General features: G+C 33.4%; 3 protein-coding genes across 11 annotated transcripts in view; all 3 read right to left on the bottom strand.

Annotated features, from left to right (window-relative positions):
• Nucleotides 1–17,500, bottom strand: part of LOC127854470 (polypeptide N-acetylgalactosaminyltransferase 5-like) — a 168,394-nt gene that overhangs the window by 80,712 nt on the left and 70,182 nt on the right. The window lies entirely within an intron of this gene.
• LOC127854466 (polypeptide N-acetylgalactosaminyltransferase 5-like) overlaps nucleotides 1–17,500 on the bottom strand; it is a 77,166-nt gene that overhangs the window by 21,329 nt on the left and 38,337 nt on the right. For 2 of the 9 annotated variants that reach the window (XM_052389513.1, XM_052389516.1), the window contains exons 2-9: nucleotides 15,669–16,311; nucleotides 15,269–15,422; nucleotides 14,813–14,979; nucleotides 13,914–14,078; nucleotides 13,072–13,297; nucleotides 12,023–12,329; nucleotides 10,528–10,656; nucleotides 9,986–10,090 (exon numbers count right to left, since the gene is read on the bottom strand). In XM_052389513.1, the coding sequence (XP_052245473.1) occupies nucleotides 9,986–10,090; nucleotides 10,528–10,656; nucleotides 12,023–12,329; nucleotides 13,072–13,297; nucleotides 13,914–14,078; nucleotides 14,813–14,979; nucleotides 15,269–15,422; nucleotides 15,669–16,179 (1,764 nt within the window). In that variant the 5' untranslated portion in view covers nucleotides 16,180–16,311. Of the gene's footprint in view, nucleotides 1–4,832; nucleotides 5,535–7,035; nucleotides 7,165–9,931; nucleotides 10,091–10,527; nucleotides 10,657–12,022; nucleotides 12,330–13,071; nucleotides 13,298–13,913; nucleotides 14,079–14,812; nucleotides 14,980–15,268; nucleotides 15,423–15,668; nucleotides 16,312–17,500 lie in introns of those variants that run through there. The other 7 variants (XM_052389510.1, XM_052389512.1, XM_052389511.1 and 4 more) reach the window with 7 other exon arrangements.
• The window catches only part of LOC127854472 (uncharacterized), an 86,663-nt gene that overhangs the window by 55,733 nt on the left and 13,430 nt on the right, over nucleotides 1–17,500 (bottom strand). The gene's annotated exons all lie outside the window — the stretch shown is intronic.

Below are 17,500 nucleotides of genomic sequence, written 5' to 3'. Positions count from 1 at the left end.
TCGGATTTAATTCGTTATGCATTTGACATATTAACATTACTTACGATTGGAAGGCAATGTTAGGAACAAACGAAATAATCTTTCTAAGTGAACCAATACTTTATTCCCTCAATACAACAGTCATAAATAATATGTATTCACATAGGTATAAAAGAAAAAAAATTATACATGTATAAAAAATTATATTGATCACTTCTACTGAAATCATATCGTGTATTGCATTCGCACAAATCTTTCTATCCACTACAAATTCACTTTTTGCGATTTTAATATAGTGACAAACTCAGAACTGGTTTAAAAGAAGGTCGTCCAAAATGTATCACATCAAAGTCACATACATGCATTAGTATCGTTATGGTAAAACGCGTCAAATGTCATTGTATTAAATAAACAATTCATATTTAAGTATCATAAAAAACATCCACCGATATGCATCTTCTAAGCAGATGTCAGGTATTCCAAATTGCTTCATGTATTCCGAATCGCAACAATGGCAGTATTTGGTTACATCAACCTTATACTAGTATCAAACCGGCTTTACCCTCTTCTGTTTTTCATTACACTTTTATTGCACGTATATGTGATTGTTTGGCAAGGTACTTCGACGTAATCTTTTTTGTTTGATTGGTGGGTTTTCATGTACCTATCGCATTCTAGAGCGGTACACACTTCATTAGGCCGTCTTTTTTAATATTGGCATCCTCAACATATATAACTGGCGTCTAGATATCTGGAAATAGTAAGCATAGTATTCCGTTGGATGCATATTCAAACATAAGTATGTCCATATGTGTTAAAATAAACAGGTAAGAATTACACTGTGTTTATAATACCGTCGAATGTCTTATATTACACACACTAAATGTTAGCGTTAAGTACGCGATAAAACATATAATAATACAAATTAATAATAAAACAATTAATAGAAAAAAGAAAACTCTTGATTTCTTCAAGTGAAAACGTCTCCAAGACATTCGCACCAATGCGGAATTCATTCACGAAAGTTATTTCGCATAAAACCTTGAAACATATGAAAGCTGTTAATCATTTGGAAGTCAGGTCCCAAAAGGTGCTTTAAAGGAAGTTTAGTTCCAAAAATGGGGGTTAACCAGTTATTATTCGGCATTAAATGAATTAAAAGACATAACAACGCGTCGAGATAATAAAATATTCGTGATTTATGTTATACTTTACTGTACACATGCACAAATACTGTGTATTATGAGAGAAAATGATATTCGAACATCCAACATCTCGAAGGTCAAGAAATTAAACAACAAATTTGTCGCCGGTTTTGCTTCAATAACTTTTTTATTCCGACGTCTACGGTTTTGAAACAAAAAAACGAGGGAGCAAAAACACCGTAGAGCCGAAAGGGCTTATTCATTTAAAAGAAATATAAATATAAACTGGCTTACCGGGTGAAAATATCCGCTACTCCTTCACGAAAAACACTTAAACGACGCCATCTTTAAAGTTTTGCAACAACTTTCTCACTTAAACGCGGTAAGCTCCCGTATACGCGTGCCCCCCTGGTTTAAGTCTTTCATTTGAAAGTAAGGTAAAGAAAAAAGATGAAGCTCAAACCGAATTCACGTATAGATCTTTAAGGCATCTTGATAAAAGCGTTTTTCAAAATGAACTTTTTAATTTAGGTATTGATTGTAGTGAAAAATGTCTTAATTCAAATAAACGGGTATAATTAAAGAGAACTCGTATTTTGAAGAGTATCATATCCCTTACCCTTGCGGTTTTAGAGATTTTTTTTAAGTCTCCCATAAATAATTTGACCTGTGGGGCCTGGGACTTATTTTATACCAGGGACATGATTTGATCAAACTAAGATGACCACTATAAGACATTTCATTCCGAATAATAAACCTCAAGGCCCTGCGATTTCAGATATACGAAGACTGTTGAAGTTTTCACTATTACAATGTAAGGAAAACAAGTTTTGACCTCAGGGGCTTGATTTGAACAAATTTGTAGAAGACCTCCATACAAGCAAAAATGCCATATACCAAATACTCGGGCTTGCAGTTTCAGAGGATTTTTTTACTATATACATCTCACAGAAAAAAAAACAAGTAAGCCCCAGGGCAGGGCCATTGTTTACTCACAGGCCTCATTTGAACAAACTTCGGATAGGACCACCAAACAATGTAAAACACTAAATATCAAAGACCTGACTCAAGTGGTTTAAGAGAAGAAGATTTCAGAAGTTTTTTTAATATGTTGTCTATAAAAATCTGGTACCATTGGGCATGGTCAGTTTCGATCTCAAGTTTGAACAAAATTCGGATAAGACCCGAATACAATCATGCATGATAAAAATACAATTACAAAATTTCGGACTTATAGTTTCAAAGAAGACTTTTAAAGAGTTTTGCTACATAAATATGAGGAAAACAAGTTTCCATAGGGCGGATAATTTGAACAAAATTATTAGAGGATCTCCATACGACTTTACACAGCACATTCAAATCCCTAGCCCTGTCGGTTTCATAGAAGATTTTTTAAGTGATTTACATTATATGTTTATGTAAATTGGGTAACCCCTTGTGCGTGGCCAGTTTTAAACCCAGGGGCATGATTCGAACAAAAACCTCAGTAGAAGACCGCAAGACGACATAACCTAAATAATTAAGCCCAGTACCTGTGGTATCAGACATATTGATTTTATGTTTAGCTTCGATAACCTACATATGCAAATAACCGGAACGACTTTATGAGTTGGTCTTAGGTGAAGTTAACGAATGCCTTATTTGCAGTAGTAATTGGCTTGCACAGCTGAAATGTTTCAAGAAAGACAACATTACCATTTTCCTTATACATTGTATTTATAATAAGTTTCACCATTGTTTTATCTGCTCTTCATTTCTATTTTTAAATACACATGTATACTCCTATGTGCATTAAAATTTAATGCGTCACATTGTTTAACAAAATGAAAGAGCTGTAACAAACAACGATTGTAAATCGACTGTACAATTAATTTTTGATTACGCATATAAACTTAATGGGCGATTAGTTTGGTGTAAAAGTGGTAAACCAAAGTTCGCATTATTACATAAACTGTAAAGCGTACCGCACACTGTAGTAAATGGTTTGTTTTGGCGATTTTCTTCTATGATTTGAACACATATTCTTCAATTATTTGAAGACAATGGATCGTTATTCTTTTTGTATTTCTCTCCTACGACATCTTGATTATAATAATCCATTATCTCTGATGTAATGAACATTTGTTTTCTTTTCCAAATATGTGTTCATTTGAGAATTAAAGTAACGTATAACATTTTGAATTATGCAATTTCATATATCGATGCACTGAGTTATATAAATGACTGCACGGATCTTAATAACATTGTGTTATGTAATGCCTTCAGTCGATATTGCTGCTAGCTGAGAGTCCTGGTATCATGAATGTATTGCCCCTTTTGAGAAGGCCATGGCACTTATCCGTTAACGTAGTCCGTATCGGGCAAGATGGGTTTTCGATTCTCCGGTTTCCACTTTCCTCACAAGATCTGACGAAAATTTAAAGGCTTTTAGTTAATTGTAGTTATCCTTAAAACATCGTCCCATCTGAGTTTAGTCAGTTAATCGGGTTGGATTACTTCTACATTTACTGTTGTTGTTTTTTTCACAAATATGCTTTTTCATACATAAACGCCGATATCAGTCGCGAAAAAACTTCATGCACTTCTAAAAGTACCACTAACGACGTCGAGGAAATGTCACGGAGTTTTTTGTCATAAATGCGACGGCATTCGTGCGCAATCTCAATGATTGCTACGCAACAACGTGTTTTCGGTCCATATTCAATTGGTACAGCATTGTCACTCTGCAATTGTCATTGCATACATAGTCAGCATGATTATTTCGATGTTTGTACTATTGACTTGTGTAATTTGTACTTTTACTTAGTACAATAACTATTTTGAAAGTAACAATTATTTAAGTTTATAATCTGTTAGTGTCGCAAAACCATGAACTTTATGCGAATGTCTATTAATGCATTTCAAGGATTTTATATCATTAGTAACTAATAAGTATTAGTTTTGGCAATCATAAATGAAGAATGTTATTGATAACGATTTTACTTAATATATATGCATGAACTTTATAGCCCTCTTTAACATTAAACTCAAACATGAATGTGCGGATTGTGACTTTCAATATTTTGGGCAAAAATCGTATTTCAACTTGGCTAGAAGTCGCACAACTTCAAGTCTGTTTTGTACTCTTTGTCATATTGATGGTACACATAATAGAACTCATAATAAAACATATGTTTTGTCCTGTTCGTAATCATATTATTCAATAGTTTTCATATTTTGTAATATCGTTTTGTTATTTTCGGTTAGGCGTTATTGACTCTTAAAGACAAACATGTGTATCTACTTTATTATGTAGAAAGAGCAGCCATACATTATTTCAAAATGAAGATGAAATTACCAATAAAATGTTCAACATTATGGTGTTTTATTTACAATGAAAGACTGCACATATACTGTTTGCTTTTCTGTGTTATTCAAGTTTCAAAATATACAATATGTTTTTTTTTAAATACATTGATCTCAATAGACAATACATAACATGCAAACACTGTTTTTCAGGACTTCAAAATATCCGCGTTTGATGACAGTAATTGTGAAGAGAGTTGTGTAGGTTTATCTAGATAAAAAGTTAATTACCAATTATTGCATAAATATCACACAATTCATTTAATTAGTGCCCGAGCAATTTTGTTATAACGTACATGTCATATGATCAGCAATTCTTATTACACCATTAAGTTTTATTCAAGCCTAAGGCATTAAACAAACTTGTTTTGTTTTCTATTTATTTGGACGGCAAACATTTCTAATGACATGCCAATCACACTATTGCATAACACACACCAACTATTTGTTTCCATAGTGTTTCTACATCGAAAATGTATTATCAAATGCTAATTGCACTGTTGATGCATTACATATCAAAATAACTATATTAATTTATACATGTAATATTTGTTATCAAATACTAATGATATGTGTAACGTCTGTATTATATAACACACAAATACGCGTAATTGTCAATATTTCATTTCACACAACATACACCATTGAAGATCTACAACGTTTTAGACATGTTTAACGATGATATGTTTCTCTTATTTCTCATATTTCTTATAAAATGCTAATCGCACTGGTTGTGTAAAACATACCGAAAACGTCTTCGTTAGTAAGATAATTGCCTGTGTTTCGTATCAAGTTCCAGTCGCAAATTTGTTTTTTTTAAAACATGCACATATTTTATAGTACTTTTTACAAGCTCCGTTTGAAGCGTCCTTTTTATACACAGCAACGTGTTCTGACGTATGGTTATTTTGACGTTTTCTTTTCATGACCAGGTCCTTTCGGTGGTTTTCTCGTCATCTTCCATTTCTGGCGGTCGTTTCCGGTGCATGGTGCCATTTGGAGCCCCTTGGCGTCCCACGTGATCTCAACGCATTTCTTCGCCGTTGGACTGTAGATTGTGTCGTCCTGTAATATTTTCAAAATACTTTTGTGTTATTTGTATATTGTGTCGTCCTGTAATATTTTCAAAATAAATTGGTGGTGTTTGCATATGGAGTCGTCCATTATTTAAAAAAAAATATTTGTGTGTTATTTGTATTTTGGATCGTCCTTTAAATTTTCAAAATACTTTGGTGTTATTTGTTTATTGTGTCGTCTTGTAATATTGAAAAATACATTGGCGTTATTTGTATATGATGTCGTTCTGTAATATCTAAACATACGTTGGTGTCATTTGTATATTGTGTCGTCCTGGTATATTTTCAAAACTCTTTGGTGTTATTTGTATATTGTGTCGACCTGTTTTATTAAAATGCTTGGTTTTATTTGTATATATATATTCGTGCTGTTATATTTAAACATACTTTGGTGTTGTTTGTATATTGTAATATTTTGAAAATACTTTGGTGTTATTTGTATATTGTATCGTCCTGTAATATTAAAAAATACTTTTGTGTTATTTGTAGATTGTATCGTCCTGAAAAATTAAAAAATACTTTAGTGTTATTGTATATTTTGTCGTTCTGTAATATTAAAACACATTGTTGTTATTTGTATATTGTTTCGTCCTGTAATATTTTCAAAAATACATTTGTGTTATTTGTATCTTGCGTCGTCCTGTACTATTTAAAAATAGTTGTGTTATTGTCTGTATATATTGTGTCGTATTGTAATATTTAAAAATACCTTTGTGTTATTTGTATATTATGTCGTCCTGTAATATTTAAAAATATTCTGGTGTTACTTGAATATTGTGTTAGAATATTTTCAAAATAGTTTTGTGTTATTTGAATATTGTGTTGCCCTGTAATATTTAAAAGTACTTTGTACTATTTGTTTATTGTGTCGTCCTGTAATATTTTCAAAATCATTTGGCATTATTTGAATATTGTGTCGCCCTGTACTATGTCGGTGTTATTTGTTAAGTACAAATGTAAATATAATGAGAAAAATAAACTAAATAATGCAATTTTGCAATTTCGTCTGATATAATCGAACAAGCAACACCGAGTTTTACATCACGCAATCGACCAGTAGTGAATATACTATTTATTATAACATGATTACTTAAGAAATACCACGCATCAGTGAGTGCATATTTAATATAGAAAATTAAGATGTTTAAACATCGTCAACCTAGCTTCGTTCTTACAACATTAGAAAATAGTATTTTTTTAGGTATTTAAGTACATTGCATTATGATTAACATATTAGTGAATGGTTATGATGTGTCATGATATAAATAACTATTGTAGGCCACACACCATTCTGCATTCGAATCATATCAAATTCACATAGGTCCTTGTATATTTAAAATATAAAATAAACGTCAATCGAATTTCATGTTTATAAAATTAAACATCAGTCAATTATTTTGCTCTAAATCAACAATTTAAATTTGAACATTACTGTAGCATATAATTTAATGGGTATGATATGAATTGATAAACTATGGTAAGTCACACACCTCTCTGTATTCGAAGAGTTGGTTGCCCTTGGAAGAGTGGCACGGGTATAATTTTACCTTGGCCCCGTCCGGGGTGTCCCAACACGTGTCGTCTCTTCTGAACTCACCCTCTTTACTTAGTAGCCAAAACTGAGGAAAAAGCATTTAATGTCATGTAATTACGCTTATAAAGATGTGTGGCTATAGTTACTGATGGAATCAAAATTCATTTACGCATTAACGATGACCTTTTTTTCCTAACTTAACTATTTCAGCTGTCAAAAATATACATGACACCTGTCGAGTGACGATTTCACTTTTTATTTATTTCATGATAAGCTGAACAAAACAGGCCAATAGCATTTGCAACGAAAGAAAGTCTACTTTAGTTCTCAGAATTTCGTCAGCCATAATTTATAACAATAAACAAAAACGCGGTGACAATTATAAAAAAATAAAATGTAAAAATACACAGCACAAATCTTTATATTTATGAATTTCTATTATACACGAAAACCAACTCTTTGCATGTTATAATTGCACACCTGTTGCATCAGATCGTCGTACCGAAAATCGGTTAATTGTACATGTACATAGACAAAACAACATTTTAGGCAAAAGCTGAACAGCATGCATGTACCCACCACAGGTGGTAAGCGTGTGGCTATGATATTATTTAGTGAAAACATCACTGTGAATGATAAATAATCATATTATAAGGAAAAATCAACTTTTCTGAAAAACAAAATCACTATCATATATATGTATAACATGGTATTCAACTCAAAATCACCCCAAACCGGGGTGCATCGCTTTGAACAGCCATTACTTCATCAATTTTGCAGCGATGTTCGCGATCTCGGTCTTATTCAACGCAGAAATGAATTTCTTTTCGGGAAATATACATGTCTTGCAATATTTTTACAAATGCTGGGTCAACGTTTAAGAAATAACACGATACACAACTCGTGAGACCTACTTGGCATCGATCAGACCCGATTTAAGACTGAAATCTTTACGGAGTTCAGGCAATTTTCCCTGCAAAGTTCACGTACCTCATACCATAATTCAATAAAACGTATGAAAAAACATTCTTACCGTGCTTGCCGTTACATTATGCATCAAAACTAACTGTCCAGCGCCGTTTGAAACCTTTGTTTACATACATTTCAACTAACCGACATTGTAAACACACGAGTGATTTCATTGGTCCAATGCGAAGGTGTGTCTTTACACCTGAAGATTTCATTCATGAATCGGATCAGATCGCTGTCAAGTAGGTCACGCGAGTTGTGTATCGTGTTATTTCTTAAATTTTGACCCAGCATTTGTTAAAAAAAAAAACAAGGTATGTAAATTTCCAGAGAGTAGATAGATAGATAGATATATAGATTTATTTCGGTATCATGGTGCAAACACAATTAACAAACATGTTGCATTCATAAAATAATACATAAAAATACAAACATGAGTATTAACCATGTCACGCAACACAGAACCAAGGATATCACAAAAAAGAGAGCGAACTCTTATTTCCATTGTGGTCCTTGTGGATGGTGGCATGACATAGAGAGACATAAATTGTTGCTTAATAATATATCACAGATTAATACTGAGCATTAATAATATTTGAATCGGTGGACATTATTGTAGGAATATCACAGTTAAAAATGAACGCACACAACTTGAAGTCAATAAATGACTTAAGTAATTAAAATATTTATATCAAATAAAAATGCATCACAGATAATTACAACATTAACATCACAAACTGACTAGTGAAATGTAATTAAAAAGCGGAATGTATTTAAAAAAAAATACACATGATACCGATTACTTAGTAAAAGAATATTATAAAATCTGACTTAAAAAATGGTTTTTGACGGTAACCTTGAACCTATGGGACTCAGATAAACTAGTAACAGAAAGAGGTAACCCATTTACCAAGAGTAAATTCATTTCGGCGTTGAGTAAGACCGGATTCATGAAAATCGCTGCACAATTGATGAAGTTATGGCTGTTCCAAGCGATGCAACCTGTTTTCGGGTGATTTTGAGTTGGATACCTTGTTTTATCATACCACCGCATTGATATCTGCCTGATATAACGTTGCCTGATTTTTTTTATATCATGGTCAACAGGAAGTTCTTATATCAGTCATGTGTGGAGGATAGTCCTATTATTTGGAATCAACTATAAAGTACTCTTTTTTAGTAAAATCGAATCAGATTCAACAAAACAAACAATTTGATACCAAGATGTAATATATTTTAAACACAAAATGCAACAAAAACAGCAAAAAACTTTTTTTTTTACAAATATTAATGACGTCATTATAAACACGTCAAACGACAAAAGTCATATTCGTTCCCGCTAAAACTGCAGCTTTTTAACGTGTTTTTCATTATTTCTTTAAAATCGGGGACATAGAGTTATGATAAACAGAAAAACAGGTTACTGCCTGAACTGTGTGTTTTATATCAGGCCTCGCCGTTATATTATTCTAAGCCTTGCCTGATATATAACAAAAACATCAGGCAGTAACCTGTTATTCTCTCTATATATATATTTGATAGTGATTTTTTTCAGAAAAGTTGATTTTTCGTTATAATATGATTATTTATCATTCAAAATGATGTGTTCACTAATTAATATCATAGCCACACGCTAATCACCTGTGGTACCAAAGGCAAAAATATCACACCGGGGCCGTGTTGCTCAAAACTTCAATGGCCAGTAAAGCTAACAGCCGTTAACTTTTGGATCAAGTTATTTATGTGACTTAATAGTTAAACCTTTTAAATATATGTACTTATGTATTACTTGTAAACAAATGTGTATGCTCGAATAATTTGCATACTTGTAATAATATAATTGCTTTTAAAATAAGTTTTATTAGCGTCTGGAATTCACGGACCGTAAGCTTAACATGCCGTTAAAGTTTTTAGCGGCAGGGCCCTGACAATAGAACCTGGTTCCCGCCCTGCTGATGACAAGGATACACGGAGACCACCCCCTCGTTGTCTTTGATGTTTGTACTGGCGTCGATGCACATAGACCGATCAACGTTCCGGATCTTAACAAGTAAAGCAAATTATTTTATACCTATTTATTTTAGCTCGATTACATCGAAAACCTAAGGATTAAGGATTAAGGTTAGAAGATCCCTTATTTAAACGAAAAATGTCATAAAGGTGGATTTTTTTATCCTTGATTAGATTGTAAAACTTATTGAAACGCTCTCGAGTCCGTTCCCTGGGTAGGACCAGTATTGGTGTCTTTGAGGGAGATCTTAAGAACGCTCTTACAAATTGGGATCGAACCCGTGACCTCCCGGTCGCTATGCGGACACCATATCCAGTACGCCACGGCGACCCACATTTACTTTCAATGCTAAAATATTAAATGACAGGCATGCTTATTTGTGAATATCGCTACTAATCAAATTCTTATTAATCTACTTATACGATCATTGGTTTACAATAACTCCTGCATGCACATAAGGTACATTACCTCGCCGGACGCTAGAGCCTCTCCGGGAACAAACAATTCAGGAAATATATTATCAAGGTACCACTGGAAACTTTTGCAGTGTAGAGATTCCCTTAAAGCTTTACGATCACTGACGTCTCCGTAATCACCCTGGAACAACATTTGGAGATTCTAAGCAAATATCAAGTTAGTAAGGGACTGGCGAAAACATTTAACACAGGCCATTAAACATGCGTGTATGTTTAAAACAACGACGATTTCAACATATCAGTAATTTACAAGGAAACGAATTTATAATATCAATAATAGCAATCGTTTATAGCTTAGATAAATGCTATTGTGTAACGCACCAAACATGTGCAGGGTATTTTTTATAAGATCATTTGCTACAACACGTACAAACATAAAGTTGTTGGCCAAACTACCAAATCGTTTGTAAAGTCAATCATAGAACAAAACTATTCATTTTGTGGACTAGTATGCGATTTTAACCTTAAAATACATAAATTATGCAAAAATAATACAAAATTGATGATGGCCCGAATTGGTGAACAATAATATAAATTAGTGAAAATTATATAAGGGCACTGAATTTTATCAAATGACGAACAAACCTTATCATAGTTTATTCGCTGCAACTAATATTCATACAAACCTTATCATAGTTTATTCGCTGCAACTAATATTCATACACACCTTATCATAGTTTACTCGCTGCAAGTAATACTCCTGCACACCTTATCATAGTTTATTCGCTGCAACTAATATTCATACACACCTTATCATAGTTTACTCGCTGCAACTAATATTCATACAAACCTTATCATAGTTTATTCGCTGCAACTAATATTCATACAAACCTTATCATAGTTTATTCGCTGCAACTAATATTCATACAAACCTTATCATAGTTTATTCGCTGCAACTAATATTCATACAAACCTTATCATAGTTTATTCGCTGCAACTAATATTCATACAAACCTTATCATAGTTTATTCGCTGCAACTAATATTCATACAAACCTTATCATAGTTTACTCGCTGCAACTAATATTCATACAAACCTTATCATAGTTTATTCACTGCAACTAATATTCATACAAACCTTATCATAGTTAATTCGCCGCAACTAATATTCATACACACCTTATCATAGTTTACTCGCTGCAAGTAATATTCATACACACCTTATCATGGTTTATTCGCGGCAAGTAATATTTATACACACCTTATCATAGTTTATTCGCTGCAACTAATATTTATACAAACCTTATCATAGTTTATACGCTGCAAGTAATATTCTTACACACTTTATCATAGTTTAGTCTCTGCAAGTAATATTTATACACACCTTATCATAGTTTATTCGCTGCAAGTAATATTCATACACACCATATCATAGTTTATTCGCTGCAAGTCATATTCCAACACACCCTATCATAGTTTATTCTCTGCAAGTAATATTCATACACACCTTATCATAGTTTATTCGCTGCACACAATATTCATACACACCTTATCATAGTTTATTCGCTGCAAGTAATATTCCTTGTAATCATCCAGCCAGACCTCTGCAAGACGCACCAGATTTCGCCTCAGAACATTGCCGCCCTTAACGTCCCATTTATATGGACTGCGTTTCCGGAACACGTGCCCTACACGTGAGCAGGGTATAGTCTCGAGGGTTCCACCGCACATCCACGTTTTGAACGAGAGTTCGAGGTTCTCCCCGCCCCAGATGTCAAACCCGCTGTCGTATGTGCCCAACTTTCGGAAGAACTTGCTGCTGATTGCAAAAAGCCCACCCGCCATTGTCGGGGATCTGAAAGAATGGAATTTACTATATTTTGCGGAGATGTTCCAGTAATGACTACACTTTTACTTATATGGAATTTATCAACTTTGAGTACATGCTGATTTGCGAATTTTGCAATTAACAGACAAACAGTTTTATTCGAATAACAGACCACGTTTGCATTGCATAGATTATTTTAAAATAATTACATTTGAAGTCAATCAAAGGTTCTAATATAAACATAACTGATAATGTACGGAACCTTTCTTTGTTACTTTAATTGCATCTCATCACCAGACTAAACGGGCTTGTATTTCATAGATGTGTTCCATGAAAAATCATGTTTAATGTTTCAGGTCGCGAGATGAAGGTAGTGAGATACAACAGTAGTACAATACTTTTATTCGGCGTATGTCTCCTATACAGACAATGACCTTTCTTAACCTTTATCAATATCCAATACAATATTAAACACATTTCTCATAAGCAGATCGGGGTGAATACAATTCTACTACTGCATTTATCAAATTGATAAAAAAAAACAACAGGGTTGCTGTATTAATTTTACAACGATGTAAATATCTGTTATGGATTTGTCCTACATTTCTTATTTTCTGCGACTTACATGTGACAAACAATTACAACAATAATTAAAATGCTGTTTCCTATTTAATTATTTAGAAACGCTTATGTTCAACCCAGGATTAACTGGAGTGGCGAACATCATGCACACAAACAACATGTAAACCTTGACGTAGGGAACGCCTACCTTACTGGAAGATAAGTTTTATATTCAATCCGTTTGAGCTCCTCCTGAGGTATCGGATGCCAGTTGAACAACAAACCCCAGTCAAATCCCCCGACATAAACTGATTTGATGTCGGTGTTTACTTGCCCCTGGTACCCAAACGTGTCCAGATCTATGACGTCAATGACGGGTACCAGCACGTTCGTCTCGTTCTCGTGTATCCTTGACAGCAGAGGCGGAAGCCAGCCTGCAATTATTACCACGTCATCTAATTGTTCGCTTTCTCTTAGACAAATAAATGTTGTTTATGCATTGACACATGTATCATGTTGCTAACGTGTTTATAAATTGGGAATTTCGTATTATAATTAACACAAATGCGTTTTGTACACAGTGTACATTTCAAAATAAGAAGTACATTTAAGTTACATGCAAAGCATGACACAGAGTATCCAAATAAAAAAAATCAATTCGGTCTTCGCTTTCTCTGAGACAAATATGTTTTGGTTTATTCATTTACAGATGCCTGGATGTATTATTTTGCTCAAGTTATTGTTTTTATAGTGGGGATTTTATTTTTTCGAAAAAAGTATGCTTTCACCTTATAACATATGCAAACTGTATAATGAATTACATATACTAATTGACTTTATATTTACTCATTTTATTATTTTAATGAACATTAAATAAAGAAAGGATCACTCGTGCCATTGTAAGGAATAACCGATCTACTTAAAGTTGAGCATCTACGTTTTGATTAATGAAGGACTTGTACATGTATTACATTTAGCCACACGCTCCTTGTGAAATATGCTTATCCCACATGCGCTTGGAAGAATATATAAATTCTCAGATCTACAAACCTTCGGTGGCCTCGCAATGCGAGTCCAAGAATATTGCAACATCGGCAGTGCATTTCTCAAAACCCATCAATCGGGCCCTGATAAGCCCGATCCGCTCGTGCGCGCGCAGAAGGGACACTTTGTCCTGTTTGTCGATGTATTCTTGTAGTGGCTGTTTTAAATGATCTTAAAAGACACGTTCATGTTCATGTTACAAGCTATTATATTAATAAAAATGCACTTTGTACTTTGTATCAGAATGTGAACGTTGAGTCAATCTTGCTAATCATTAGAGCACATGGTTATGAAACGAAATGTAATAAAATAAATTAAGCATGTCCATGTGTTAATACTCTAAATCAAATGGTTCACATAACTTCGTATTAAACAAACGTGCATAAGGGACAGATATACATAAAAAAACACTTGAAAATATGTATTAACACACATACAAAGAAGTGAGAAAACCCTTAGTAATAACATCGAATAGCACCCTTAAACAGTATTTTACTTGTTTATATGTTAACCTAAAATCACAGTAATAATATATTATCTGTTTTATTAAAATAAAAACACTTAAAGTACTTAAATATTATTATAACAAAATATGGAAAAACAGTAATGTTCTCCTCGTGGTGTAACTATTACTTTGTTGTTGCTTTTTACTTTGCATGGAATTCCGCCGTGGTCACAAATAAGCAATATAATGCCGATATATTTATAACTGCGTTTGAAACTGTTAAATTAAGGAAGACATGTTGTGAACAATAAGTTAGATCCATGTGGAAATATATGGCAAGAAAGGAACATATACCGGAGTCCAGTGGGGAAAGGGTATTCAACAGGAGAAGCGAAATCTAGCACTAGCGCCATCACCCACTCGGCCTACCGATGTTACCGCTGTACGGTATTTAACACACCAAAATCAGAAAAGTCGTCCACCACAATAATTTCTTTCAGTTGTGTGGGATCCGATCTGTCGAGCACACTGTGGATTGTCCTTAGCAGCACGCTCCAAGCCTCGTTGTGAAATATGATGATCACGCATGCGCTTGGAAGATGGTTGCCATATTGTATTTTCTTACATCTAATTTCGAGGAAGAAATTAAAGAATTAAAACAAACATCAAATACTCAAGATAAATAGACAGTGATCATTTCACTAACGCATTACACTGGTTTGCAATTGATGTTCTAAACATGGCATACAATGCTTATAGTATACACATACATACAAAATAGAAGAACATTTTTACATATGCATACGAATTGTGGAAATGCATGATTACTTTCTATTTCACTACCACTACAACTTCAAAATAAATGACTTAGTAAGAATGTAATTGATGTACCTGACGTAAAGGACACATAACCTACTCAGTTTCCCTAAGATCTGGAAGTGACCGATGCAGTGATATCATGTCGCTGGCATAGCGATTGAAAGCATTGTCCTGATAGCCTTTGTCAAAGTCGTCTCTCTGCTCCTTGGTCAATTTTTCTTTATCTATATACACGGGTTTCCCTCCTTCACCTGTGAACAATCAATCAAAATAATGAAGACTTCGAATTTGGCAGCAAAACAACAATGATTCATGACCAGAGATTTACATTGATTAATTGAATAATAACCAGTTCGAGTCCTGTATCTATCAAAATTGTGTTACTGGCTAGATGCGACCGTAGTTGTTTATGTTAAATACATGTTGTGAATGGAGCGTACATTCTTTCTTTATTATCAAAGGGTTCGTATCTTGGAATATTATACAAGTATTTTCACCTGGACCATCTTTTTGCTCTGCTCCTTCACGCCTGGGCACGGGAGCTCCGATCTGCGCGACGTCTTCTTGTTTGTCTTCCTTCTTTCCATCAGGGTGTTCATTCTTATCAGCATCTATATTCCGCGGAACGTTTTCGTTTTCTCTCCTCTCTAGTAAGGTGTCTTTCAGGTCATTGTTCCGCATAATATTGACAGTTTTTACTATTGCACTATCTTTATTATGTTCAATCATTCGCTTCGGTGGAGCTTCCAACTTATCATTACCAAAATTAGCCCTTTCCGCAATATCTCTTTGTATTAGTCGCTCCTCATCATTAGATTGTTTTAATCTATTTAAATTCTCCTGAATTTTTGCTAGATGTCCATCTTTGATATCCATTTCTTTCACACGATAATTATCCGTATCCTCTTTTTTACTCCAGTGGTTCAACGTTAATGACACTGTCCAAATTAACAATACCACCGCTCCAAGTCTAATCGTCAGTCTCTTTAAATGTCTAGATGGCAACATTTTGAATCCTCAGTGTGCTACGTTTATTGTTTTATTGGACTAGTCAATATAATTAGATGAGTATAACACATAAAAGATTTAACACTAGCAATCAATATGCACAACATTTACTCCATTTGTCTGAAAGGAAATCTGAAGTGAAAATAAAATTACATTTAAATTCCATTTTTAAGAAAGTGTTCTGTATGAATACTTATTCCATTGTTTATTGCACATATCATTTAAAAACAACTCCACGTTATGGCGTGTTCCCATAGTCAAGATGATTCAAGGGGTGGAGCGATATCATATTGAAATAAATTTTGTGAATAGGTAACACAGAGCGTTGTTTAATCATCCAATAAATGTCCGCTTCTTTAGATAATAAATTATTTTGTTCAATTATAATTAAAAAAAACTATTAATAACAGGTTCAGTTTATTGGCAGAATCAGCTTATGTGTGCATTTGGTCACATACTTAACTAATATAAAGATAAACACACACATGAAATACTATACAAAAAGCATTTCGCATAAAAAGATAATTAAATAAATACGTAAATAAGTAATTAACATCGTTAGTCTTATCCAGTAGTTACAAAATGGCTTACTAGCAAGGTAATCGTTTAGTTTTAACATAATTTTGTAAATAAATTAAGAAATATTACTAAATTATATAGTGTAAGATGTAAACTTGTTGGCAGAGTACAACGATTGATTAACTTAATTAAATCTAGCGAATGCGTACATGTAAATAATAATGATATCTGATTCAAACATGTAACTGCTACACATTTTGCATTTCCTGTTTTCTCTATCAATTTTATTGTATCTATCAGTTTCAATTCTGAATGATGGAGCGCTTAGTCTGTCTTTTATATGGCAATCATTATCAACACATGAAGTATATTTTTCAAATGCATAATCCTTTTAAATTTCACATACTAATCTAATCTACTTTGCGAATTTATCATATCAGACCATGACTTGGTGTATTGATCTCGAAGTCGTTGTTTGAGTTTTGTATAATGGTCTGTTTTGTTAACGTTTATCATGCAATATATAATTAAATGCTAAATTGTCAATAAGGTATTAAATAGCTTTTGTCCAGCATAATTTTACATAAGTGCTAGCAAACGTATTATCTGTGATATTCTTGTCGTACATAGATAGTATTTGTAAGTTTGGTGAGTACATCAATTTGCACTAGAATTTCGTGGGCTCCACGCAAGACTATCGTAACTCACTATATAATATATAGTAAGTTACGATAGTCTTGCGTGGAGCCCACGATTTAAGAGTCCTCTCTTTAAAGATAACACACTATGGAAAATGTACTAG

Source organism: Dreissena polymorpha, chromosome 13 (assembly GCF_020536995.1).
Source record: "Dreissena polymorpha isolate Duluth1 chromosome 13, UMN_Dpol_1.0, whole genome shotgun sequence".
Lineage (NCBI taxonomy): Eukaryota > Metazoa > Mollusca > Bivalvia > Myida > Dreissenidae > Dreissena > Dreissena polymorpha.
This window is presented reverse-complemented; position numbering and strand designations above follow the sequence as displayed.